At 40.9% G+C, this 27,508-nt stretch overlaps 1 protein-coding gene across 2 annotated transcripts; it reads left to right on the forward strand.

Annotated features, from left to right (window-relative positions):
• The first annotated feature begins 24 nt into the window (after nt 1–24).
• LOC137153840 (uncharacterized) lies at nt 25–27,508 on the forward strand. 2 transcript variants are annotated; one of them, XM_067549663.1, is made up of 8 exons: nt 25–205; nt 17,345–17,611; nt 18,639–18,718; nt 19,135–19,213; nt 20,674–20,720; nt 21,555–21,675; nt 23,224–23,410; nt 24,977–27,508. In XM_067549663.1, the coding sequence occupies exons 2-8, from the start codon at nt 17,449–17,451 to the stop codon at nt 25,674–25,676; spliced, it is 1,377 nt and encodes a 458-aa protein (XP_067405764.1). In that variant the 5' UTR covers nt 25–205; nt 17,345–17,448; the 3' UTR covers nt 25,677–27,508. The 2 variants fall into 2 exon arrangements, with proteins under 2 accessions (XP_067405764.1, XP_067405763.1); XM_067549662.1 differs by having other exon boundaries at nt 25–170.

The raw sequence follows: 27,508 nt of genomic DNA on the forward strand, positions 1-27,508 counted from the left end.
CAGCCTCCCCCACCCCGCCCCACATCCCCTCAGGCGCGCGCCCTCCGGCCGCGGGCGCGCGCCGCCTGCCTCGGGGCAGCTCGCGCGGCCGCCAAATTCGCGGGCGTGATCAGCCGCCGTTGCCTCAGGCGAAGTCTGCCCGGCCGGCCGCTCCGGGAGCCCCGCGGGAGGTGAGAGGGGCCTGGGGCGGCAGCAGCCAGCCTAGGTGGGTGTGAGGCGGCAGGCGGCGGGGAGGGGGGACCGTGTCCCCGATTCCCCTCCTCCCGCCCCCTTCCCGGGGCTGCCGAGGGTGGGGCGTTGTCCCGCCCTCCCCTTGGCTGGGGGGAAGGAGGGAGCTCGGGTTCCTCGTCTCCACGCCCGGCCCCCCCGGGTGAGGGAGGGTTTGTCGCCCCCCCTTCCTCCGTTTGTGGGGCGTGCTCTGCTCCTAACCCGTCACTTCCCCTCCCCCCCGTATGTTTGCGAAGGGGGCCTGGTCCCTGCCCCCCACCCCTGGGTGCCGCTGTTCAGAGCGGGCTCGTCCATCCCTCCCCGCCCCTCAGCGGAGGTGGGGTGTCGGTGGGTGTGTGTGGGGAGGGGGGTGGAGTATCTGGGGGCACCAAGGCCTCGGTTGAGAAAGGCAGGAAAGGAGCCCCCAGGTCGGGGGTCGGGGCAGTTCCCCACGCGTGTCCGTGTGGGGGCGGGGCACCGCGGTGTTTGAGTTGGGGGGGCTGGATGCCTGCTGGTGGGATGTTTTGGGGCACCGCTTTGTGCTACACGGGGCACCCCAGCCCAGCTCCTTTTGCAAAGGGGGCTGAATTGCCCGGGGGTGGCGGCTTGCAGGCAAGGGGCCAGCTGTCATGGCTCTAAAAACACTCTAATAAAAGGGGAGGAATGAGGAAGAACTTCACTCAGGGGTCCCTTGTATTAACTCTCAGAACAACAATCCCTAAATACCCTTAGTCTGCCAGATTCCCCTCTGAACCAGCTGGCTACCTCCCCGCTGTCCCTGTCATGGTCCCAGATCGCTTTGCAGGCCCCCAGCTTCAGTTTCCCTTGTTTGAGGGCCCCTTAACTCAAATTGCCAGCACAAACATAAATCTCTTTTATAAGCACCCCAGCTCAGAGCTGGATTTCTTAACATAACAAAATAGTTCCCGGAAACAAAGTTTTCAGAATCCCCATCAAGACCATACTCCCAGGCTTTCCTTGCCTGAAATCTTTTTTCCTGAAGATTCACTGTTTGCTACTGGACTCTGTTAACTCCCAGCAGTTTCTACAATGTTTCACTTCCACTACATAGTGGTTGTTAGTTGCAGAGCAGAAAATGCTCAAAGAGACTTCTTGCTGCTCTACTGGGGAAATCAGTTCCTAACTTCTCAGCAGCTTCTACTAATTAAACCCCATTTCTCATCCCAGCTGTGATGATGAGGAGTAATTAGCCTGGGCTGGCTGATTCCAGGCCTCCAGCTTTTAAAGGGGCAAACCACCCTATTCCATGCTGTGTAGAATCAGTGAGGCTGCAGTATTCCTATTCATAAGGGGAAAATAGTTTTACACCTAGACCTCATTAAGGAATAGTCAACATGAACATTTCAGATGGTAAGAGCAACCTAGTACACATTAGCCAAAGTAGCTTCTTTGTACTTTTCTATTGTAAGAAAACATTATCTCTTCCACATCTTCACAGGGGATCAAAAATAGTTAAGATTATCACTATTGACAATAATGTCCAGAAGCTCCAACTGAGATCAGGGCATATTCTGCTAGGCCCAGTAAGCAACAGTCTTTGCCCCTAAAAGTTTACAAAAGACAGACAAAAGGTGAGAGAAGGGAAGTGTTCTTTTAGGGGTAGGGAGCTGAAGAACAGAGAAATCAAGGGACTTTCCCAACATACCCAGGAAGTCTATGGCAAAACCAGCAATTGAACACAATCTTCTGAGTCTGAGTTTAGTGCCTTCATTACAGGACCATCCTCTTTCATTTTGCTTTCTTCCTCTTGCTCTCCCCACTCCCTCCCCAAAAGATACCTGTCAGCTGAGATGAAGCTTGGACGACTTTAGTTGGAAATGAGAATTTTTCAGAAAGCTAGACTCATGCAAGATAAGGGACCCTCTCTTTCTGGTCCTTTTCTGATGAGAACAACTTGCCATCCTTTCTTCTAGCCCTTTAGCAAGGTAGTTTGTCAGATTCTTTGCTATGGTCTAGATCCTATAAACACACGAGTAATATCATTGAAGTTGTTGGGACTATTTTTGTGAATAAATGTGTCTCACATCCATGCATATGTGTCTACTGCTGCAGGCTCTTATAGGGATGCACATAATGCAGCCCGAGGGTCAGAGGAAACCAGCAGCATCCTTAAATGCAGCCCTAGTACTTCAGGGTAAGGATAAAGCTAATCAACTAAAGTATTTTTTTTAATTGCTGGGGCACTCAAATAATAGCGCTTGTCATTTGATAACTGTAGCCTTTTCCTATTACTCCTGGAGGAGTTCTGCACCCAAAAAATTAAGTTCTGTGCACAATATTTTAAATTTTTGTCAAATATATTCGTCAAAATAACCATATAATCAGCCAGTTTCAATTATTTGGTAATTTATTTCAAAATAACTGTCAGCAAGTATGTCTGTAACAATACAGACAGCAAAAAAGATTCAGGAAATGTTTTTTGACCAATAGTTTCCTTACTACGCATATTAATTAATTAATTATTTTGATTACTTTGAGTAATAATTCGTTTAAACTACAATACAGAAACATATTTTTGGTTTTTTGCAGGGGGAGGGGAAGGGAGTTATTATGGAGTTGGGGAGCCTCCCTTATGCAGACCCTGGCTGACTACTAGCCTCTCCTATTCAGTCAGGCAAATCTGCCCGTGTCCCCATGTGGCTCTACACCCTCCTTCTCCTCATTAGGCCCTGCACCCCCAGTCATCCATCCCTCCTCCCCGTCCCCATGTGTCCCTGCGCCTCCACTCAGCCACCCCCTCCCTGTCCCCATGTCTTTGCACCTCTTCAATCTGTCCGCATGTGTTCCTGCACTCTGTGTCCCTCACTCAGCCACCTCTCCTATCAACACACAACATTATGCTGAAGTTCTGCAAAATAGAGCAACCAACTTTTCAGTGTTTACCTTATATATGAAGGTGTAGCCTTAGTTTTGACAACATTCTTTGCTTGTTGTGTGTGCATTCTAATATTGTTGAGTTCTGTGAGAGAGGTACTGTAACAGTTATATTAGTTAGAAACTTTGCATCATAGTTTTAGGGAATTTCCTTGTCTGGACTCCCATTTCTTTAAAGGTGTCTTAATGATCTTTTATTAGCATTTTGGACTTGCAGTGGCCTAATCTTGACAGGGTGGTGTCATGCTAAAGACTTGCAATAGCTTCTTCAAGAGAACTTGATAATAATGACAAATCACATTTATGGATTCTGGTAATGTAGTGAAATCACACAAGAGAGTGAACTTCAGGCATGGTTATGGCTGGAGACAACAATTTGATGTTAGTCAGCTTCTCAAATCTTATTCAACTTCCCAAAGACAGAAAGTAAGTCTGGTCATTAAACAAAGGGAAAAAAACCCATTGGTTACCATTATAGACCTTATTAGCCTTTCTACCTTTGGTCAAGCATGGCTGAAGTGTTGGATTTGTGCATAATGTATCACTTTGGCTTTATCTAAAAATCAGTGTATACTTTAGGAATATATTCCTCAGAAGCTTCACTCAGAATTGAAGTGCTGGGGTTCATAAGAGATTCCCCTGGGGAAGACTTCCAAATGGGACTTTCTCTGGAGAGAGAATTAGTAAAAAGTTATTTTAAGGGAACTGAGTGGTTGATCTTCATGACTACTATAAAGTTCAGAGTGCACTTAGTGAAGTATTTATTCCACTATGTAAAAAGAGGATATTTGAAACCTTAATTTTTTTCACCTGTACTGTAAAGCTAGTCTAAATAAAGAGAGAAAGGATGGTTTTAGTTATGGCGTTGGATTGGAATTGAGCTCTGGGTTCAATTTTTTTGCTTTGTCACGGACTTCCTATATGACCTTGGGCAATTCACTCTATCACTGTGCATCTGTTTCCCCATCTGTAAAATGAGGATAACAGTAGTTTCTTCTCCCATCTTGTCTTGTCTGCTTAGATTGTAAACTCTTCAAAGTAGAGACTGTCACAGCACCTAACACAAGGGAGCCCTGATTTTGGTTGGGGATTCTAGATGAAACTCCGATACGAATAAAGAATCAAAATATATGTAAGAAACACAGGCCTGAGCTTCTGAAGTGCTTCATACAAGAGCTACATTGGACTTCATTTTGAATTTGGGAGCTCAGCAGCTCTGAAAATTAGGCCTTGTATTCTGGGAAATGTGGTATAAGTGTAATACAGCCAAAACTTAAGAACTAAAATTGCATCCTAAGGACTTTGAGATTTGAAACAGAAGTACTAAAGCATTGCAAGTAAATATAATTTAGTGAAAGCAAACCTCTGTAAGGACTGGCAATTCTAAATAGGCGGTCTTTTAAGAGCAATACTTCCTAATCACCCTTGCAAACCAGTTCTCATAGTGTCGTCCTTACTCACGCAAGGAACCCAACAGGAATACTTGCATGAATAAGACTGCTCACTGGAGAAAGGGCTTGTACCGTAAGCTCTCATGAGGTTCACCAAAAGCAGTCATTTATGTATACTTCTAAACAGTGCCACCACTATAACATCTGGGTGCCTAATATGAAAAACTACTCCTGGGGGAATTCTGTAGCAAAATATTAAGAATTCTACATACAATATTTTAAAATTTTCCAGAATTTTGCATATTTTATTTGTCAAAACAACACAATATAATCAGCCAGTTTTGATTATTTTGGTAATTTATTTCAAAATACCTTTCAACGAGTATGTCTGTAACAATACAGACAATAAAAAAGATTCAGAATTTTTTTTTTTGACAAATAGATTCTTTACTAGGCATATTAATAAAGAACTGTGAGTAATTCATTTAAAGTACAATACAGAAAAACATTTCCCACATCCCTCAGAAGCAGTGCAAAGACTTGAGGGCATCAGGGATAATGGAGAAGCAGAGGGAGAGGAAAGTAATTGCTGGAAAGGAACCTGAGAGTGAACCTGGAGGGTTGTTGGGTATGGGTGGGAGAAGTAGGGAAAAGTTTTTTGAGGAAGAGGGGAGGGATTGTTATGGAGTTGGGGAACCTCCCCCATGCAGACCCTGGTTGACCTCTAGCCTCTCCTATTCAGTCAAGCATATCTGCCCCTTTCCCCATGTGTCCCTACAACCCCACTCAGCAACCCATCCTGCCCTGTCCCCAAGTATCCGTGCACCCCCACAGCCACCCTTTCTCCCCATGTGTCCCTGCACCCCCACTCCCATTCAGCCCCCTCTGTCCCCCCACTAGCCCTTCTGAACCTCAGCCTGTGACCCTCCCAACAGCCCTGTGCGGCCTGCTCTGTCTGTCCCCACCATACACTGCCTCCTCACCTGGCCCCGTGAGCAGGGTGCTGTGAGGAAAACAGCCTCTTCCCCTCCCTCTCTATAGTTGGCTGAGCTGGCTGCCCACTGTTCTGGCATCACAGCAGCCCCTGGTGGGCAAAAAGTGTCATTGCAGTGCCTTTCCAGCAGAACACATTTTCAGCAAAGAAAAAAAAATCTGGGGGGGACATGAATTCTGCGTGTGCATAGAATTTCCTCAGGAGTAAAAAAAAACCACACAAACAGTACCATTTGCAATACAAGTTCTGGGTGGAAAGGCTGCATGATTGAATGCATAAGATTTTGAATATTTAAAAAAAATAAGTAGAAAAATTTTAGCAGAAATTCTTTGTTTCTGTGAAACATATATGTTGGATGAGAAATTGCTTCAGTTCTAAGGTTTTTGATTCTTTTAAAATCTGAAACTTTTCTAAGCAGCATATTAACAGAGGAAAATGAATCAAAAGACCGGTGCTGGGAAATCAGGTTGCATAGTTCAATTAATTAGTACTTTATTACAGGAAACCTGAGCTTCTTATCTGCTTGAGAAATCATGTTCTAGTAAATATACAAACAGCTATTTAATGATCATATAATATACATTTCCTGAAATTATTTCTATTTTTTCCTGTATTTCCTGAAATTGTTTTTTAATTTTTCTACTATGAAATACCAATGGGGCAACATTAATTCATAAATGTATTCTGTGCTGTGGCAAACACTTTGTATTATAGCCTTCTAGGTACAAGATATCTCTTCCCCAACACTCCATGTTGTCTAACTTGCAGTTAAATTGTGTAGTAGATATTTTAAGAATGAATCTGCAAAAGGGCTCTAAAAGCAGCCATTTTTTGTTCCCTACTGCTGCTCTGGAGACAGTCATTTGAAAAGATTCTGAATTTATTTGTCATTTGTGCAAAAAGTGGCACTTTCTTTGGGGGAGGCAATTTTATGTAGACCTGCATGTGCATTGTGTGTGTACCTATTGCTAACAGTAGGGATGTCATTTTTGTTTGACTTGAATAATCTGCTGCTATTTAGAGAGGTAAGAATATCAGAAGTAACTTGTTTAAGTCTCTTTCTTTCAAATAATAGCCAGTATTTAACTCAGCAGCTTTCATTATCCAGATCTATTTATGAGAGGTAAATATTTACAAAGGTGAAGCTGTGATCAATATTTAATCATAGGGACAATAACCATTGCTCAGCTATGTTTCCACTATCGCCATTAACTTCAGAAATGTAGCAGTCTTCCTTTGGAACCAGCACTCTTAACGGAGATTATTAAGTACCAGTGATGGGCACAGGACAAAGGCACACTTGCAGACAATGCATGCCCAAGACGTTTACATTTTAAAATGCAGACATTAATAAGTCAAGACTCAGAAGAGAAGGTAGCTTAGAGCATTATATATTTTCTGATCAAACTTTCTTTTCCTTCTTATACTCTTCCTTATAAATAATGAGATGGAGAGGTCAGTTAGCTGCTTGTGGGCCTGTTTTCACAGTCCTCAGCAGTGATTTGAATTAGGAGATTAAGGGGACCTGATGCACTGAGATTGCAAGGTCATTTAGTGCAGTAGTGCCCAACCTTATTACACATTATTATTATTAAACCTTAGCACAACCTTGTGGGGGCCAAACAGACTATTTATTTTAATAAGATTTAAGGTTACCTGTATTGATTTATAAAGTTTCGCTTGTTTCATATGTATTTAGACAGGTTGTTTCTATGTACAGTATTGTCAATTTAAAAACAAAAATCAGTGAATAAAATGTGTATCAGAATTATAGAAAATGGGAAAAAACTATAAAGAACACATAACCTTCTCCCTAATCATAAATAAAGAGTGTACTTTCTGAGTTAGTTTCTCAGCAACCAGTTTGTTGAAGTTTGGCTCAAAGTGAGACACTATCCAAAGTACAGCATGCAAGGGTTCATCTGTTAAGAGGTACTGCATCTTAGATCTATTCAGCTTTATAACTGATAAAGTTTGTTCGCAGATGTATGTGCTGCCAAAAATTGTGCCCATTTGTCTAGCAGATTTGTGCAGATTTTGGAACTGAACATTGGGCACCAGTTTCTTTTTGTAAAACATGTCCTTTAAATATGAGTTATATTGAAGTTCAATCAGTTCAATTTGCAGAGAGGCAGGGACGTTATCCGTGTTAGCAAAAAGAGAGTTTTCAAACAGACGGATGTCGCTTGCATGTGACTTCAAGTCAAACTCTGGCCTCAACATTCTCATTCAAGAGGTCCAGTCATTTTACCATTTGGGCACACGGGACAGAACACTGACCTTTTCATCCCGACTGAGTTCTTCACCAGAAGGAAAGTAATATAGTGTTTCACTCTCTGAGTGTGGTTGCAAGAGTTTCAGTTTTGCTTGAAAGGTGCTTACATTTCAGTATAGCTGTGAAACAAGCCTTTCTTTACCTTGCAACTTCAAATTGAGATCATTCAAATGGCTTGTTAAATCTGTTAGAATTGCCAAATCCCACAACCACACTGGATCTGAGTATTCAGGTACATTTTTAGGCTTTTCATTCATGAAAATATTGATTTAATTTCACAAGATGAAGAAACATTGGAGCATTTTCCGCAACTAAGCTAACGTTCCTCACTATAGTATACATATCCTCACACTCTGAATCAGTTTCCTTCAGGAATGCTTGAAATGAGCAGTGATTCAACCCATGTGCTCTGATAGAGTTTACAGTGGCTGCCATGGTTTTCACTACATTTTCCAAGTTTATAACTTTGCCACACAGAACATGTTGGTGAATAATACAGTGCCTTTCAGCATTACACAAATCAAACTCCTTATGCACCAGCCTAATCAGTCCAGTCTGTGGCCTACCATGTTCTTAGCACCGTCTATTGTCATTCTGGCAAACTGATTCCAAGACAGACTGAGTCCCCTAATAGTGTCAGCAAATCTCCGAAACAAGTCTTTGTCTGTAGTTTTTCCATGAAGTGTCTGGAGTGCTGCAGCTCCTTGATGATTTGAAATGCCTCGTCTCTTCCACAAGTGAAAATTAGCAGCTGAGCACCATCAGAAATGTCATTGCTTTCATCCAAAGCCACTGAAAAAAATCTCATGGTAGAAATGGCAGAGTTCATGATTCTAAGGAATGGTAGTAGGGAAAACAGCAAAATAAAGATAATGGATTTCAAGAAGGCAGACTTTAGCAAACTCAGGGAGTGGGTAGGTAAGATCCATAGGAAGCAAGCCTAAGGGGAAAAACAGTTCAAGAGAGTTGGCAGTTTTTCAAAGAGACCTTATTAAGGGCACAAGAGCAAACTATCCCATTGCGTAGAAAAGACAGGAAGTATGGCAAGAGACCAGCCTGGCTTAACCAAGAGATCTTCCAGGATTTGAAACTCAAAAAAGAGTCCTACAAAAAGTGGAAACTAAGCCAAATTATAAAGGATGAATATAAACAAATAACACACGTTATGTAAGGACAAAATTAGAAAGGCCTTGCAAGACACACAATGAGATTAAACCAGTGAGACATAAAAAGTAAGAAGAAAACATTCTACAAATACATTAGAAGCAAGAGGAAAACCAAGGACAGGGTAGGCCCGTTACTAAATGGGGTGGGGGAACTATAACAGAAAATGTGGAAATGGCAGAAATGTTAAATGACTTTTTTGTTTGTTTTCACCAAAAAGTTTTAGTAATGATTGGACCTCTAACATAGTGAATTCCTGTGAAAATGAGGTAGGATATGAGGCTAAAATAGGGGAAAAACAAGTTAAAAATTACTAGACAAGTTAGATGTCTTCAAGTCACAAGGGCCTGATGAAATACATCCTAGAATACTCAAGGAGCTGACTGAAGAGGTATCTGAGCCATTAGTGATTATCTTCAAAAAGTCATAGAAGATGGGAGAGATTCCAGAGGACTGGAAAAGGGCAAATATAGCACCAATCTATAAAAAGGGAAATAAGGACAACCTGGAGAATTAGACCAGTCAGCTTAACTTCAGTACCAGGAAAGATAATGGAGCAAATAATTAAGCAATCAGTTTTCAAACACCTAGAAGATAATAAGGCGATAAGTAACAATCAACATGGATTTGTCAAGAACAAATCGTGTCAGACCAACTGGATAGCGCTTTTGACAGGGTAACAAGCTTTGTGGATGGGGGGAAGCAGTACATGTGGTATATTTTGACTTTAATAAGGCTTTTGATATTGTTTAACATGACCTCATGAACAAACTAGGGCAATACAACCTAGATGGAGCTACTATAAGGTGGATGCATAACTGGTTGGAAAACTGTTCCCAGAGTGTAATCAGTGGTTCATAATGAAGTTGGAAGGGCATATTGAGTAGGGTCCCGCAGGCAGCATACCTTCTGGGATGCTATGTCAGGCTAACAGATGGGTGCCTTCATCCCCCTCAGAAAAGAGTTGCCAACCACGACTACCCTATGTTTCCTCCTGGGTGTGGTGGCTGCGATCCTTCCAGCTTTGAGAGCTATATGGCTTTTCCTCCTCCCCCTTTGGGGATGATTTCTCATCACTTGTTGCCAGGGCAGCATAAGGGTTCATTATCACTATGGTGAGTGGGTTGGGAGTAGAGATGGAGCACTGCCTGCTGCCAGAAGTAACCAGCTAGGAGCATCAACAGGGGCAACTGAGCTCTCTGGCTACACACTAAGATGACAATTGCTTTGTAGGAAGACCACATATTTAAAAAAATTAAATTTGTGACACCCACAAATAGTTTTGTCCCCTTATGTTCACAAGGGAAACATTCTCTAGTTACTAGTCTCTAAGTACTAATTATGATGATAATACTGGAATCATATTCCACCTCTTATCCATTGGGATGTCAAAGTGCTTCATATACTGTACATAGGAATAGCCTTTCTCACCACTAAGATGCAGCAACTGTTTCATAGCATACAGCAACAGTGTACAGTTGTGGACAGGATGTGAAGTGTAGCCACAGTCCTTTAAGACTATAAGGAGGATGTGAGAGTAGCAACAGGTATCATTACTAAGAGTTGTCATTTTGTTGGAGACAGTATAATTTGAGTTGCTTGATTACTGTTTTATAGGCTTAACATAGCTTTAGTTGCTTGCTTGGCTATTTTGATTTTTGTAGCATAACATTTTTTAGTTGGCAAAAATGAATATGACTATTGAGTAACTTTGTAGATGTTTTAGTTTTTGCATATTACGGCACGTAAGATGAATGAATATATATATATAATTTTAACAAACAAATTAAATATCCTAAGCAAAAGCCTTAAAAAGCCCTATCAAATCCCATAATACACACACATTTAGCCTTAAAATATAAACAAAAATTACTAAAAATATATTAATACCCTAAAAAGTAAACAATAAAAAAACACACCTAAACCTGTTAAACCTCACAAATTTATAATAAGTGCTACCTCCAAAGCTTTAGATTGCATACAAGCCCAGCTTTGGGCTCAAAAAATAAATCAAAATATCATTCACCAAGGACTTAGTAAAGTTCTACCTATATATAAAAAAAAAAAAAAATTAAAATAATGCCACCACCCAAAAAAGGGTCTTAAATTCTTAATAAAAAATATTAAATTTCACAGTAAATGCCCAGGCTCAAGTAACTACAGCATATATAACAACATCTAATGTTCACATCATAGACATACACAAAATAGTCCCCCTAAACCTCAATATAAAAACTAAAATATTATAGCCTATTAAACACCTAACAAAAATTTTAAAAAATTAATTAGTTTACAAAGCTGCACACGTGAAGCCATATTAAAATCAAAATAATATATTTGTAAAAAAACAATTTACATACCCTTATAAAAAAAATAAATTAAATATATAACATTGTTTGTTTTTACCCAATAATAGAATTAATGCTACCATTGTGTACATTGAACAAAATTATGTTTGTGTATGCACGCAGTGTACCCAAGTTATAATCAATAATATTTATTAAAAAATCTGCCCACAACAAATGTTATTGCTATGTTGCTGTATTAAAATTATATAATTTATAAAATATCAAATATATTTCAAATAATAGTAAATATTAAGTATGTTCAACCTATAATAAATCAATAATAATTTAATACAATGCATGCTAACACATTCAAACATAACCCTGCTTACACATTCAAATACAATTAAAAACTGTAAATGTAATAGTCAAACATAATAAAACTAAAGTAATCAAAGTCCTAAATGCTGCAAAAGCTGCCACAAAGCACAGTTGGCGGAATACCCTACTGGGATGGTCCCCCTCTGCCACTGGGATCTGCATCCCATTGTGCTCGCGTGTGTGTTGTAAATAGTTTCGATAATGGCTGCAGTAGGACTCTTTTGGTGGACTAAAAGATCCCTTAAGCGACTCAAGGGTGTGGAAACGGAAAGAAAAACTCTCCGATAGGTTCAGTTTGGGATACAGGGGGTTGGCGAGACAGTGATGATTCTAGGGGTTTGCTTAACCAATAAACCCTTTATTTTACAACAAACAATCCTATCCTTATAATAAAACAGTTCTATTTCTATAATAAACAGTTTCACAGCAAGCAACTGCACAGCAAACAGTGATAGCAAAGGGCAGGAGAACTCCATGCACGAAAGGACAAAATGTGCCACCCAAGACTTTAGCGTTTTGTGATCTCTCCTGGATCAACGCATGGCTGCCAGCATGTGACACTAGGGGGCCCGGTTTTGGAGTTCCCCAAAGAAGTTACAAGACAAACACAACAGAGAACAGTTAATACATACTCACAAACATTATATACAGGTATACCATGCTGGCCAAATTCAGTTGCCGTTTGCTTTAGATACTGCAGACGGGAGAGAGCCACTGTGAGTGATCAGTTCACAGTGAAGCGGGCTGGGGAAGATGCATCAGCCCGCCGAGCCGACACAACCAAGAGATACATGGGGTGCCGGGTAGATTCAATTCCTCTCTGCCTTCTGCCACCTGGGTTTGAACTTTTATAGTTTCCCCTGGTCAGCAGAGGCTAAGCCCCATTGATTGCTATTTGCTGCATGACCTTCTAAGGTCATGGCTCGGAGTTTAGCCAACCAGGTGCTCCTGATTTCCTGGGCAGGTATGGACCAGCCAACCAAGTGATTACAATTATCCTGGACAGTTGCTGACCACGCACCAGCAGGTGGGGTCACTTCATTTCCTTATAAGGAGACAGGTACATGCGGCTCATGCTGCTGAGTCAACCCTCCCTAGGCTGCCTCTTTATCCACGTGGGGGTGGGAGGCAGTGCGTGTGGTGCTGCAGACACCACTATGTGATTCAGTCTCCACAAAGGGCCTAAAAGACCCCTGCGTATGAGTGAGGCAGCACTTTGCAATATACCCTGCCGGCAAAAAGACCCTCATCATTTGGATCCCAAGCCGGGATGCCTTAAGCTATAGTCAAAAGTGTATATCAAGAAGTCGTGGTGGCCTATTAAGCTATGGCGTCCACCAAGAAGGGGAATGTTGGAGGCCCAGTACAATTTGAGTTGCTTGACCACTGTCCTACAGGCCTAGCATGGCTTCAATTGCTTGCTTGGCTATTCTGACCCCTGTAGCATAATATCTTCCAGTTGGCAAAATGAATAGGACTACTGAGTAACCTTGCAGATGTCTGAGTTTCTGCATACCAGGGCACATCAGACGAAATACACAACATGTATGCTTGCAGCTGCACATAAATAACGGTGATGAGAACAAGAAGTTATCCTTGAATGTGTTAGGGGTACGCTGTTTCATTGCCAAGGGACATATTTTTACACTGCCTCTCCTATCACCAGATGTTGTTTTAACGACTCCAATTATTATAATAAAAATAAAATGTAATTAAAAGTGAAAACCCAATATTAATAAATATTTATAATTAAATAAAAAATTAAATAAAAATTTATAAAAATATAAAAAAATCATTAAACAAAAAAGTGCGCTCCATCAACACCTGACTCCATGGGAGGTGCTGCCGGTTGGACCAAAGAATCCACTAACTCCCTTGCAGAGCCCCTAAAAAAAAGCAGTTTCTGCATACAGCCTTCTAAGTAACTACTTAGCTCTCTAGGCTTAATAAATATATTACAATTAATTTTAAGCTTTGTATTTAATTAGTATATTTATAAAAAACCTTCACATTAAACCTTATTAATCTGCAAATCAGGCATACCATATCTCACTAGTATCCACACTAATCACAAAGTATCCAGTAGCAACAGTTTGGCAAAACACCTGTTTTTATTATTAAAAATCCTGCCATGATAATTATCACCAGCAGAAGTGGTCAGGTCAATTTTCTCACCTGAAATATAACAGATACAACTGTTGAATCCATTTTGAAGTTCTTGGAAGAGAGGAAGGTGATCAGGAACAGTCAACATGGATTCACCAAGGACAAGTCATGCCTGACGAACTTGATTGCCTTCTATGATGAGATGACTGGCTTTGTGGATGTTGGGAAAGCGGTGGTTGTGATATACCTTGACTTTAGCAAAGCTTTTGATATATACAGTCTCCCACAGTATTCTTACCAGCAAGTTACAGAAGTATGGGTTGGATGAATAGACTATAAGATGGATGGAAAGCTGGCTAGATCATCGGGCTCAACGGGTAGTGATCAATGGCTCAATGTCTAGTTAGCAGCCATTAACAAGCGGAGTGCCCCAAGGGTCATTCCTGAGGCTGATTTTGTTCAGCATCTTCATTAATGATCTGAAGGACGGGGTGGATTGCACCTTCAGCAAATTTGCAGATGACATTAAGCTGGGGGAGTGGTAGATACGCTGGAGGGTAGGAATAGGATACAGAGCGATCAAGACAAATTGGAGGATGGGGCCAAAAGAAATCTGATGAGGTTCAACAAGGACAAGTGCAGAGTCCTTCACTTGGGACAGACAAATCCCATGCTACAGATTGGGTACCGACTCACTAAGCAGCAGTTCTGCAGAAAAGGACCTGTGGGTTACAGTGGACAAGAAGCTGGATACGAGTCAACATTATGCCCTTATTGCCAAGGCGGCTAATGACATATTGGGCTACATTAGTAGGAGCATTGCCAGTAGATTGAGGGAAGTGATTATTCCCCTCTGTTTGGCACTGGTGAGGCAACAACTGGAGAATTGTTCCAGTTTTGGGCCCTCCACTACAGGAAGGATGTGGACAAATTGGAGAGAGTCCAGCAAAGGGCAGCAAAAATGATTATGGGGCTGGAGCACGACTTAGCCTCTCCTCATAAGGGAACTGGGTTTGTTTAGTAGGCAGAAGAGAAGAGTGAGGGGGGATTTGATAGCAACTTTCAGCTACCTGAAGGGGGCTCCAGGGAGGATAGAGCTAGGCCAGTGGTTCCCAACCTGTGGCTTGGAGGCCAAAAGTGGCCCATGGGGGCTTTCAAAGTGGCCCGCTACTCCTCTCCCGCTGGCTGCAGAAGGAGGTCGCTGCCTCAGGACCCACACAGAGCACCTTGCTGTGGGGCTGAAAGGCCAGTGCAGGCTCCCGGCTGCAGCCAAGGGGATGGGAGATCAGCACTCCCCTCTCCCTGGCTGTAGCAGGGAACACAGAAAAACGCTCCGCCTGGGTCCCTAGGTGCTGGGGTCCCTGCTGGAGCCAGAGGGAGGGGAGCACTGATCTGTCCCCCTATCCACAGAAGGGAGCCACTGCCTAGGGACCCAAGTGGCGCGCACAGGACTACAGGATGCCTGCGATTTCCCTGCTGCAGCCAGGGGGATTGGAGAGCCTCCTCACTGAACTTCTTCTATCTGGCTGCAGGGAGGAGGGGGACTGCTGGAGGAGACTGGGGGCCCTTCAGGATAGTAAAAGTTATATCTATGGCCCTCAAGCCAAAGAGGTTGGGAACCACTGAGCTAGGCTGTTTTCACTGGTGGCAGATGACAGAACTAGGAGCAATGGTCTCCAGTTGCGAAGCACTCGCAGCAGGTTACCTAAGCAGGTGGTGGAATCTCCATCCTTAGTTTAAGAACCAGCTTTGACAAAGCCCTGGCTGGGATGATTTAGTTGGGATTGGTCCTGATTTGACCAGGGGGTTGGACTAGATGACCTCCCGAGGTCCCTTCCATCCCTAATCCCTTATAATTCTATGATTTTATTAGCATCTTCCTGTCTACAGGTCAGTAACAGGATACCCATCTTCACAGAAGCAGTGGTATAAAAGAGAACCAGTAGAGTATTTTTTAAAACCCAAAGTATTTATTGCATCACAACACAACATTCAGTTCCTCAAAGTGTGAAGTGATAAATGCGAGAATATCCACAACATAATAGTTGAAAGTCCAAAAATTATCCAAATAAATGAGCTTCACCAGGCCTCTACCTGCTTTTCCCATGGATTCTGCTGTCCCTCAACCAGACATCTCCTCCCTACAACTACTTAACAAGGAGAGCAATCTGTATTTGAAGGGTCCTTGACTCCTCCCCTTTCCCAACATGCCTTGCCTTGGAGAGTGATAGTCCGACCTTTTCTTCTTCCCTTGATAACGGAGTGAGCCAGCTTCAAGTGGTTTACAGAAGCCTTTTTTGCTTTAGAGCATATCTACTAACATCCTGTCCTGAGATGAAGAGGATAAAACTTTCCAGAATTAGCTTTTTATTCCTGTGCTGTGTCCTTAAACTGAACCATTCTAGTTTTCTAGCACTGAGGAAGACAAGTAGTTGTGATTACCTTTTCTCAGCTGTCTAATCTTAGAACCATAATAAAACATAGATTGGAAGAGCTAGCATCTTATTAAGCACTGATTTATTCTTCCCAAAGACTTTTCTTTTTTCTTAGTGACAGTTTGCTTCTTCCATAGTCCTTTACTTTCCACTTAGGTTCAATGTAAATATAAAGGCAAACTTTTTTGTTTTTGACTTGGCATGTTTATCTTGTCAAACAAAGGGTTTCAAACCTATTCACCAAGCTAGTTTAAGATATTCATTAAATATAGTCATTAAAGAGGATGACTACATATCTTCTTTTTTGCTTAGGAATTATTGTATTCAAGGCAAATGCTCTGTGTGTAATTTCTTCTAGTCCTGGAGCAGGTAAGATGGTTCCTAGAGCACTTGCTATTTAGTATGCATGCACACCCATGAGTACCATTGCCTGATCTTTTCAAATGTGCTTCACTTGCTAGCTATGTGATCATCTGTAACCTTAGCTTTCCACCTTTAGCCTCTTTAATTCTTTTCATTCTGGACTCTGGCCACCACCAAGAGTGTCCAGTTGTAAAAGGCAAATCAGTTTCAGAATAGTGGGTTTTTAAAAAAACTAAATGGCTGCCACTATTGAAATTATCTGTGCTACCATAAAATAAGCAGCCTATAAGCATTAGCCGCACCCCAACTTGTAAGGGCTACACCTTAAAATAAAAATAGTAGATGAATGGTTTTGCTGCTGCACTGGTTGCATAGTATACAGTGACATCTTGTGGCAAATTAGGTTAAAGTAGAATTTAGTTTTCTTCAGGATTACCTTGACTACAGATGCCGGCCGTCTGGGTTACTACTTGTACCCTATTTTCATCTCACTAGTGTGTCCTTCCAACTTTGTATCAGACACAGATTATAAGAGGATGTAAAACAGACCTAGCCTCAGTCCCTGCAGTTTTATTTCTGTACACCTTTCCCACACTCAGCACATTGTCTCTTCCCTTTATTTCAAGCACTTTTCCTTTCCCAACCCATTTGAATATAAGATGAATCAATGTATAAATGCTTTACTGAAGTCCAAATATATATAATCAGTGTATTACTGTGGAGTTATTGACTGACAATTTAAATGTTAGGTTTGGTGGGGCAGGAAGAAAACAGGAACATTTTGTAGCATAGACCTGCATCAAAGTTCTGACACTTTATTTTAAACTCCCTCTCACTTTAATTCACAGAGTGTATGAAGAGGTGATTGGGTCCCAGACTTTTTAGGGGGCTCTCACTCGTATGGCCACCCTTTACAGCTGACAACGGATTTGGAAAGAGCCCAGATGTAGGGATGAAAAGGAAAACTGCAGCGTGCCTATGGAAACCTGTACCACAGAGCAAGCCTTCTCCCTGCAATCGGTTCAAACATGCCTGCAGCATCTGCAGAGGGTTTGTTTATCTCTATGGGGGTCGGTGCAATAGCAGCCTAAGTGACTTCTGGCGGTACAATATAGGTAAGCTTGTTCCTCCAGTGTACATCTGGATGCATAGTCACATGGATCATTGTGAAATCAGAGCCACTCCATAGCGTAGGCCATCGGCTCCCAAACTTCAGTGGTTTACATGCCACCTTCTTAAATTGTAAAGCGAATAGATGGATCATCAAATTCACATACCACAGGTTTGGGACCCCCGCATTAGGCTTGTTGGATTTACCATATCAATCCATCAAAGTTGGTATTCTGCCTCTCGCAACTGCCAGCACTGAATGGTTGTGACATAGGTGAAAAGCTCATAATGCACCTAGCTAGTTATGCAGTGGTATGCACATGTTCCTGGTATCATAACGCACAGAAGCATGGGATTTGTTTTCCCTTAATTCTTTTAAGCCAAAAATAATGCTCTCCTTAAAACACTCTGATTCAAGTTACATATTACAAATAAAGATAATTAATTACTGCAACATTTTAGTACAGAAACAAACACATGGATGAATGATAGGTATCTGTAGGGGAAAACATCAATACCCAATATTATTGTAAGGCTGTATTATCAAATCTACAACTTCCATCACAAAGAAATTAAAATAAACCCTTTTTTTGTGAAGTTCATCGAACAGCCCAGTGTTTTGTGCTCCCTATTCTGGCCCAGTTAGCATCAGTTAACTAGCATGAAGCCCAGAACTATGTTGATGCGTGTATAATACATAAAAAACAGTAACAATTTTAATTCTATTTAAACCAAGAGATAAATAAAATTATTTACCAAATTGAAAAGTACAAACCTGTTTGTGGGAGGAAATAATTCAACCTTCCATGCTAACAGAAAAAAATGGAGAATGAACAATCCCATTAAAGTTCTTCACATTTTCACCTTCCCCCACCAGTCAAGGGGAAAACTGTGTTTGACTCTGTCAGTCTTGGCTAATTTTGGATGTGCAGCCAGAACTAAAGATGCCTCATTCAAAACATCTCATTTTCACCCTACTCCTAGCTTCCATGTGATTTGTGTATCCATTTTAGCTCTCCTTTTGTTCCCTAGAGAAGAACGAATGGGAAATGCTGGATTGTTCAGAAGATGGCCCAGGAGAACTGGGAGAACATTCAATGGTGGCTTATAAGGTGAGTTTAAATTAGTCCCGTTCCTAATATATTTTTTTCTTTGGGCTGTGGCATAAACTGTTGAGGTATGTTGCTGTGTCCTGTAAAACAATTGTCACCTCCCCCCCATGCATGGCTGCATTTCAGTGGTGATTTCTTTGTGGTTCATAAAATGTTTTGAAAAAGGCAATAAATAAGAATTATTATACTATCACTAATTGTAACACCGGATGATTTTTCACTGTCCTTTTACTTCACTCAATAAATAGGAAAATAATGCTGACACACACTTTTGGTGATCGGTTAGGATTGGGTATGCCTTTTTTGGGTTCTTTATTTGATGATGGGGGTTTTGTTGTCCTTTTAAAATTATTTTTAGATTTTTGTACAGTACTTGACTGCTTCTGGATGATAAATGAACATCCTTGTATTTGCAGGGCACCCTCTATATTTTTGGTGGGATGATGGATTCTGCTTTTACGCAGGCGAAGATCCCTCTCTGGATGTATGATATTGGTATGGAACAAGATAACCAGTCTATCCCAAGAGACAGCAAAGCAGGCTTGCTCAAATAAACATTAATTCCATAGATGGTAATAAATAGTAAGGGCCCAATTGTGTCCTCTGATGTATGCATACGTGCACATCCTCACATTTCACTTTGGCTTCACTGGGAGATGTGCATGCAAAACAGGTAGAATTTTGCCCTAAAAATTAGGCTGATAAACTGCCAAAGAGTCTCTCTTTTTCTCCACTGGGAAATGTTTTGTAGCAACATTTCTGTACTGAAGGTTTTCAGCATTTTCATTAGACTCCTTACTTTTAGATGTTTGTAAGTTGATCTTAAAGTTCTTTCGCAAGAACAAGCTTACAGATCAGGGGTTTGTCACTCGTTTTCATCTATGATGGGAGGAAAATAGTAATGTATTTTGGACTTTTTGAGAGAGAAATACATAGAAAGGCTGGCACTAACAAAGATCTAAAAGTAGAAAACTACTTGAGATGAAAAAAAAGCAGAAAATTAAAACAGTATTAAAATTTTTCCTGACTGTTAGTTTTATAAAGGCAATGGGGACATTTTAATATTATATCCAATAACTATTATAAAGTATTGTACATTATTTTATATGTTTTTCCCTGGGAAATATTATAGTATTTAAATATGCTATTAAATAATTATTTACTATTAATATTTCAATGTAACATTACGTAAGTATACATATTTTCCCATGAGAGAGAGCATGTCTAGCGACTACAGCAGAAGTCTGGGAGTGAAGCCTTCTTACTACTATTCTCCACTTATTTCACTATGTGATGTTAGGCGAGTTCTTTCCTATCTCTGCCTCAGTTTTCCATCATGTAGGGGGAAAGACTCACCTGCCCGAATTAATGAATGTTCAGATCCTCAGATGAAAACTCCTATAGAAGTGTAAAGCATCCTATGAAATAAGAAGTTTCCCTGAGTCATAGCACTAAATTGCCCATCTATAGTGTACTAAAGATTGACTTTTTAAAAAATTGCCCTTATTAAAAATTTTACCTGCCATGATCTTGAAGTAAATGTAGCTTTTGCCCATTTTCAACTGCGTTACAGTATTACAAAAGAAGAGCAGTATCCCAGCTGGCCAGCAGAAATCAGAAATTTTTATGTAGAACATACAGAATAGTGTGAGGTGTGTATATATATATTTTTATATTGAGAAACCTTTGTGTAGGAAGTCTATAATACAGTATAATATTTTTGTAGCTCAGACGCTGCATCTGAAAAGAAAAGTTAGATTGTAGGCCATTAAAATATGCCCTTTGGTAGCTTACTATACAGCTATGTTAGTGTTATACAGGTTTCTTCATCCTTGCCATATGGTAAATACACCAGGACAACACTGTTAAAAAAATAGAATAGCAATTTTAAAAGGAACAGCATCCGCTTGTGCTCTTAGATATAAACTATACTTTTGTTAAAACAATTCCTTTAGATTCAGTCAAATGGACTAAGGGCCGGCACACAGCAGCAGAAACTGAGGTAAGGAACCAGGAAATAGGAATGTGTGAAAATTCAAATTGCATGCAAAATTCAAATGCATGTTGATTAAACAGATTGCTTTAAAATGGGTTCCCCAAAACAGTTCCAGTCTAGACTCCTTAGGGACATGTTGCTGTAAAGTACCCTGCTTTATTTCCCTGCAATTTCAATAACTTAGGCTCCCCCTTCTGAAAAACAGGGATAATGCTTACCACCTTTGCAAACACTTTGATCCTAGGATGTAAGTACTGAATGTTATCTCTACTGTTCTTTTAAAACACTTCAATCAAGGGAGCCAATATGATGCATAGTTTGCTACTATACAAGAGACTTATGCTCTTAGAACTAGGGTTGTTTAAAAATATTGACAATGATATTCATAAATCTCAAAGTTTGAGGTGTTGGTTTCATAAAAATCTGGCAAATTTTTCATTTCATCACTCTAAATTAGAAAATCATTTGAACGAATGTGAACCAGTCCATGCAAAAACAAAAAACACTCCTGTTTTTGAATGAAAACCTCAAAATGTAAACATTGACTTTTTGTTCGGGTTGAGGATCAGTTTTCACATCAACGCCTCTGAAGATTTAAAATTTCATGTTTCAGTGCAAAAAAAACAAACAAAAACAACTTCATAAAATTCTGAGATTAAAGGTAAAATTAGGAACATGAAATCACCTAAAGCATTGCTAAGGTTTTCACCCAGATATCACCATTTTCTTTATCAATTTGGGGGGCGGGGTACAAAGTGGTGATCAGATTGACAAACCTATATAAATCCAGGATGTCTGTTTGTTAAAGTGATTTTCATTTCATTACTAAAATGTTTTCAGAGCATTGTTCCAGCTAACAGAAAGGGCCACAGTGCAGTAGTGTACAATTCCAGAATGTACATCTATGGGGGATACTTCGACATCAAAGGGATTTCACAAGAGTTTTGGGCTTTATGTTTTGGTAAGTTAAAGCATCCCAGGATCTGATCCAATGCCCAGTGAAGTTAATTAAATGCTTCCATCATGATGTCAGTGGGATGTGGATTGGCCTCATAAGAAACCCCTTATAAAAGGGATGGTATAGAAACCTGTGTAAATCCTCAGATTTTGCTATTTTATAATTCATTTTGAATTAATAATGAATTTTATATTTCATTTAAAAATGGTTTTTCCCCCTCACATTGTGGTTGCAAAGAAAACCCATTTTAGGCTGGAATTCACGCTAGGAGGGCAACATAGTTCTGGAAGACTCTTCCTGTTCTGCACTAGTCATTTGGGCTGCAGTCTCCAACCACAATTTCAGAGAGTCCAGTGTACAGAGATCAGCTGATAGTAATCTTGTTTGAAAAATACGACAGTAGAAAGCAAAAGCTAAAAACCTTAAGCCTCAGCTGCACTGGAAATCTTCCGATTCCACCCATCAGTGGTCAGACACCACTATAACTGCACTCATTCAGACCTCTCGCAGAGACTGGGTAAATTGCTATAAGCTGCAGTTTGCATTGGTGAATCTTCTCTCTTTCAAGCAGCAATGCACTGTACCAGTGGCTTTGCCTGCGTACATTAGCGGTTTGTAGTGGTGCAGCTACACCAATGGCCTGTCACTGGTTTTAACATTCAGGGCAAGGCCTCAGTGCTTTTTAGAATTGAACCCATCTTTTGAAGGCCTTATCTACGGCCCCATGAACACCTACTCTGTAAACAAATGAATTCCTGAATTAGAACCCTACTTTTAATCTGCCACCATTTGCTGTAAATTCATGCTTTAGCAACTGGCTTTTCAACAGGAGTCAAACTGCAAAGGAAGACAACTATTCTCAGTCATACGTCTCAAAGCTGTTTAACAGATAGGGTCTGCTCTGTCAAAGTGCATTTTACTGCAGAATTTTAAGCATCTCTAATTTCTGGGACTCAATGTAAAATACTGTAGGGACCAAAATCCTGCATTGGCAGGGGATGGTCTTATCCGCATATTCCATCACCAGCTTCTATGATTCTGGTTTGCAAACCAGAAAATGCCAGGCTCAATCTCATCTGATGGCTGTTCAATGGCCTGTTTGAAGTGAATGGGTGTATCTGGGTCACCCTTGGTTTCTTCCTAGCCACTGTCAGCAGAGACACTAATGAACAAGTCTGCTTGGCGACGGATGTACCCTCCCATGCCTGCAAAGCAGTCTTTCCAGGTGAGAGCTGAAGTGGATGGGCAGGGCAGTGTTAGGAAGCAAACAGTGCCCACTCTGCATGTTAATGACTCCAGGCTCGTGGGTTGTTGATGGCACTGTCATTAACACTTTACACTTCAAAAGAGGTTTTGGTTTTTTTTTTTTTTTTTACCATCATACATGATAATATACGAAATCTAAAGAATCTAATGCCAGCTTAACTTTGGGGAATGAAGAGGAAATAAAACTATCATCATCATAGCTAGTTGTTGCTTTGTTCTTTAAATATGGTTGTTCTCGGCTATCAAACATTTTTGATATCTCTGTAATGACCTTTTTGCTTTCAGATACAGGAGATTGGTCACAAGTATCTCCACTGTCTTGTGATACTGGTCCAGGGCCCCGGCATGGTCACTCAGCTGTGGTTTATAGCACGGGCATGTACCTGTTTGGAGGACTGATGGGGCTGAGTGAACAAAGGGACTTATGGAAGTGGGACTTTATAAGCTGCAAGTGGTCCACTATCAGAACAAGGTAAAACTCATTCATTGTCATACTAAATAATTTAGTTACAGAAGAGGGAGTCCCACTCTATGGCACTGTATCCAGGCAAACGAGTTTGAAGCAGTAGAAGTGTTTGACAGAGGACTAAGGAATAGAACAGTGGAATAACTGTTCGCCCCTGTGACACACAAGATCTTTTCAATTTCTATGATGTCTTAGGTGTTTAAGCCAACTGCATTGGATCAGCTTTCCCCGTTCTTTGTATCTGAGTTTGAGAGAGAGAATAGAGTAAGGCTATGTCTACACTGCAGCACTAATTCAAATTAGCTTAATTCGAATTACAGAAAGCGATTTATAGAAAGCGCTGCAGACTGTCCACACTACAGCGTTTGTGCTGGTTTCTTGCATCCACACTGGCCAGCCTTAATTTGAATTAGAAAGCAGTGCAATGTGGGAAGCTATCCCACAGTGCAACTAACCATAGAGGCTGTTGTGATGAGTGTCATCATCCCAGGATGCAGCGCTGCTTCCCCCCATCCTCTTCCCCCACCCCCCAACAAAAAGGCAAAGGATTTTCATGCGGTTTTTTTACTCCCCCGATCGCCCTTGCTGCAGGCACATGGAGCCCGCTGAACTATGCTCTCACTTTGACCGTGACAAATACATCGCAGCTTATTACTGGATTACTTTTTTGCCTTTTATGTTCCCCCACCATCCCCTGTATATTGCTTGCGGTTGATTTTGATTTTACAGGTGGCTGTAGAATGTAAGATAAATAACAAGTGAGTCAGTTAGTATATTAATACAGTGATACAAATGTTTCCATTTCACGGATGGAAAGCATGATATAATGTAGCCACATGTAGCACTGTGAATAAACTCTTTAGAAAGTTTCAATTTCCATGATTGGCCACTGAAACAATGTAGCAAAGAATTTCCTCTCACTGCTGGCATTTAAAACGCATTCACCACGCGGCGAGGGGGGTGGTGATATCTTTCAAACCCTTAAAGAGACAAACTGCAAAGGGCTTGTTGTGTGTGTGATCGCAGCTTGGATTTTAAACCCATTCACCCATTCAGGGTACTGAAAAGGGGCATCATGGGATACAGTCTGGAGGCCAATTAATTCAAATTAATGATGCGCTTCAGGTGCTAATCCACTTGCAGAGGTGGTTTTATTAATTTGATTTTAAAGGCTCCTTAATTCGAATTAACAATGTGCAAGTGTAGACGCGGGAGTAATTAATTCAAATTAAGGGACTTTAATTCGAATTAAGCCACCAGTGTAGACCAGGTCTAAGGATGGCAAAGGTGTGGTTTCTGGCTGAACCTATCTTTAATAGGAAGAGACTACTCCCATTTTAATCCAAATAACTTTCCAGAGTGAGAGGTAGCATCCTGGGATTCCTGGTTTCTGTGGATCACCTTTCCATATTAAAGATGAAGGTGGCTTTGGGCAAGTTGTCAAGGCAGCTCTAAGATGGACAAAGTTTTGATGCCCCAATATTATAACCATTTTCTTTTCCAACAGAAATAGTAAATATTAGTCTCTGGTTCTTCTTGTAAGGACTAAGTGTTGTCTGTCCTTGTGTTTAGCCATGGACCTCCAAAAGTGGTGGGACACTCCTCTGTGGTCTTTCAAGACAGCATGCTGACTTTTGGCGGAGGGATTTCAAACTCTAGACCTGACAGCAGCCTGTGGAAATACCATTTCAGTTCCCAGATGTGGGAAAAACTGGCTAGTACGACAGAGGTAAATCTTTCTTCTAAAAGGTATCACTGCATCCTGGGAATTGGTGTTGGTTTCCAAGTGACCCCAGGTTCCTTCAGTGCATCCCCTATCAATCACTGGCGTCCAAAGGCGAAAGATCCTCGAAAGCTGCTGACAGTCTCAAAGCAGTGTGCCCATTTTCATAGCTGCTTTTGCCAGGAGCCTGTATACCAAGCATTCAGCAATGATGGTGGCCAAGAGATAGAAATGAAAACCTTTAGCCAGCCTCTGGAGCCACTGGGCTTTTGGTCATTCCAAACCTCTTCAGAGACAGAACTATGTGCAGACAAAGCACAGAGTGTGTCGTCCAAGAACAAGCATCTTTCCCATCTCATCTCTTCTGAAGAACAAGCTCTCGCTGCTGCTGAAGTTACCAGAACAAGGAGAGGAACGGATTGTCAGCATGTGAAACCTATGAGCACAGCAGTTACCAACCATCCTGATTTGCTGCTCCTGATTGGGGGTAAGCCCCTGTCCAGTCTCTCTGAAATCTCACTCTGGCAAATGGAGCTGAACAGTATTTAAATGACCCACACATTAGGAGGGAGAAGAGAGCCATTTTCACTAGTTTCTCAGCAGAAATAATCAGGAAGTATTCTATCCAGTGGCCTACTGCACATTCTGGGTGAAAAATAGTCTTCCGAATATCTGACAAACTTCTGTTTATACAGTCTCTCTTTGTGCCCCTGGTTATGTGCTCTGGACAGATTCCCGCCCAGCTCCTTGTAGGAGTCTCTTGTAAAATTGCAGATGATTTCCTTGCAACTTCCTCCCTGAGAGGAACATGCTGAGCCTCCAATTGCTCCCCTCTATTAGTTGCCTTGTCTTTGTGTCACTTTCTAAGTCCTTTTTTAAGTTGGTGGCCAATATTGTGTACGGACATGGAACCATTTAGGTTAGAAGGGTCCTCTAGTGGCTCCTTCTAGGCCTTACAAGGGCTATTTGTAGAGTAAAATGTGCCAATTCTACCTTGACTTACATGCATGCAACCCCATAAAAATCTGCACAATGTAAATGGGGACAAAGGTTGGTTCTTTTGATAAATTAAGATTATGGTGCTACATCCAAAGTCGTTAAAATTATGCATTTAAAAGTGCCACATCCACAATATATTTGATTCATTTAGAGGACAGACTGCAGATGGCAAACACAGGTCAGTGTAGACAAATGTACATAGTCAGATTTGAAGCAAGAAAAAATGTATTGTGAATGGAGTGCTATACTGGAATGTTAATGGCTGCAATCAGCAGGTCCGTGATCTGTAGACAGTCACAGACTAGGCTAAAGCCCATGCATGTGCAAAGCATGCTATTTTCAGGCTAAATGAAAGAAGCAATTACATTCTTTATGTAGTGACAGTGGGAAGCAATACGAGAATAGTGCATAAGGCACTGGGCCATATGGTAAAGTATAAGCAAGTCTGAGGGTTTCCCTGGGATGTCTTGCAAACAGATGCCAGTGGTTCTCACAATAATTTTTTTGGTGGCCTGAGAGTGTGGCCACCAACTCTTGCTGGTGGCTGCATTGACAATTTTTCCTACTATACTCAGTTAATGTTAGGAAAAATCAAATATGCACGTATGTATGTCCAAATAATTGTAATTTATTTATGTAGTGTTTTCTCTCTTTTTCCAGACTAACAAAAATAATGTACAGTTGTCTCTATTCTTTGCTGTGCCTAACAAACAATAATAGAAACACATGAGGTTCTTTGCACATTCTCATCTTTTTTGTTTCTTTGGTAAATGTCTGTACAATTTTTAACCAAATTTAAAACACTTTGACACAGTAAAAGTCCAAATAATAAAAGTCTGCAAATGTCCAAAATAGCTTTCTCTTTCACAAAAATAGACAAGAATCAATCCAATCCAGTAATAATTGCAACTAACAACAAACAATCCTGTTATATTGTACTTTGCAACTTATTTCCTAATTTATTTTACTTCAGATAATTTTGATCTGCTGAACGTAGTTCAGACTAAATTTGGACCTGTCTCCTTTTGTAGCTTTCCAGTATGCAAACTCTCCCATTTAAGAACAAAACAACACATTATTGTTCAACTTGTTTACTGCTTAAAAAAATACAGTGTGATAATGAAATTACAGTTCTGGGTTTTGATGCATCAATGGTGTGGATCAGAATATTAGCAAAAGTTCAGGAGCTCTTTGAATGGAAAGTCTGCAAGATCACGGGTCTGCTGTGAAACTAAAGGGGAGCTTCCAGGTTAGAATCAGTGATGCGGTTTCGGTACTTGTTCTTCAGAAAATGCAGTGCACTGAATGCCCTCACACAGCACAGTAATAGAAAACATGGACAAAAAAAGCAAAGCAACTTTAGCTCAAACAGGTGTACTGTA

The sequence above is a fragment of the Emydura macquarii genome, unplaced genomic scaffold (assembly GCF_026122565.2).
Source record: "Emydura macquarii macquarii isolate MOO-44397 ecotype Brisbane River unplaced genomic scaffold, CSIRO-AGI_Emac_v2 contig_1253, whole genome shotgun sequence".
Taxonomy (NCBI): domain Eukaryota; kingdom Metazoa; phylum Chordata; order Testudines; family Chelidae; genus Emydura; species Emydura macquarii.